Genomic DNA, 563 nt, shown 5'->3' on the forward strand with positions numbered 1-563 from the left:
CTATCAGCAGAGCAAAGCAATGGTAAGATAAAGACAACCACAACCAGCAACCACTCATACCTTAAAGAAGCTTTTGTTGGCAAGAGCATTTGAGGCTTCCTTAAAGTCTGGATACCTGTATAAATGCACAAAAGCTGGAGCTCCTTGTACACCTGGAAGATATTGGAAATCAGAAAAGCAGTTACATAGAGGAAATCACATGGAGAAATAATCTTAAAGAGACTCCATTACTTTTAAAATGTGTTATCAGCAGGAAAACCTCCTACAAAATTAAAATCAAACTGTAGTAAAAGAATAAATAAATAATTTTTGAGATGAATAACAACTACCCTTTCCTTATATTCACTTGTGTGTTTAAGGTGTAGTTGTGTTTCTAAATTTAAATAAAAAATACAAGAGAAAAAATGCTTAAAATGTGCCTACGTCGGCCTAATAAACCAATTTCCCTAAGTTAATAAATAGTCGTCAATGTTGCTTTATGAACTTAAGGCTGACCAACAACCACACCAATATATTACACAATTAAAATCAATACATTAGACACAGACAGGCACACTATACAG

General features: G+C 33.6%; 1 protein-coding gene across 1 annotated transcript in view; it reads right to left on the bottom strand.

Annotated features, from left to right (window-relative positions):
* The window catches only part of LOC119581922 (eukaryotic translation initiation factor 2A-like), an 11,853-nt gene that overhangs the window by 7,158 nt on the left and 4,132 nt on the right, over positions 1-563 (bottom strand). The window contains exon 6 of the mRNA XM_037930094.1: positions 61-152. Within this exon, the coding sequence (XP_037786022.1) occupies positions 61-152 (92 nt within the window). The remainder of the gene's footprint in view (positions 1-60; positions 153-563) is intronic.

Source organism: Penaeus monodon, chromosome 15, assembly GCF_015228065.2.
Source record: "Penaeus monodon isolate SGIC_2016 chromosome 15, NSTDA_Pmon_1, whole genome shotgun sequence".
In the NCBI taxonomy this organism is placed as follows: Eukaryota; Metazoa; Arthropoda; class Malacostraca; order Decapoda; family Penaeidae; genus Penaeus; species Penaeus monodon.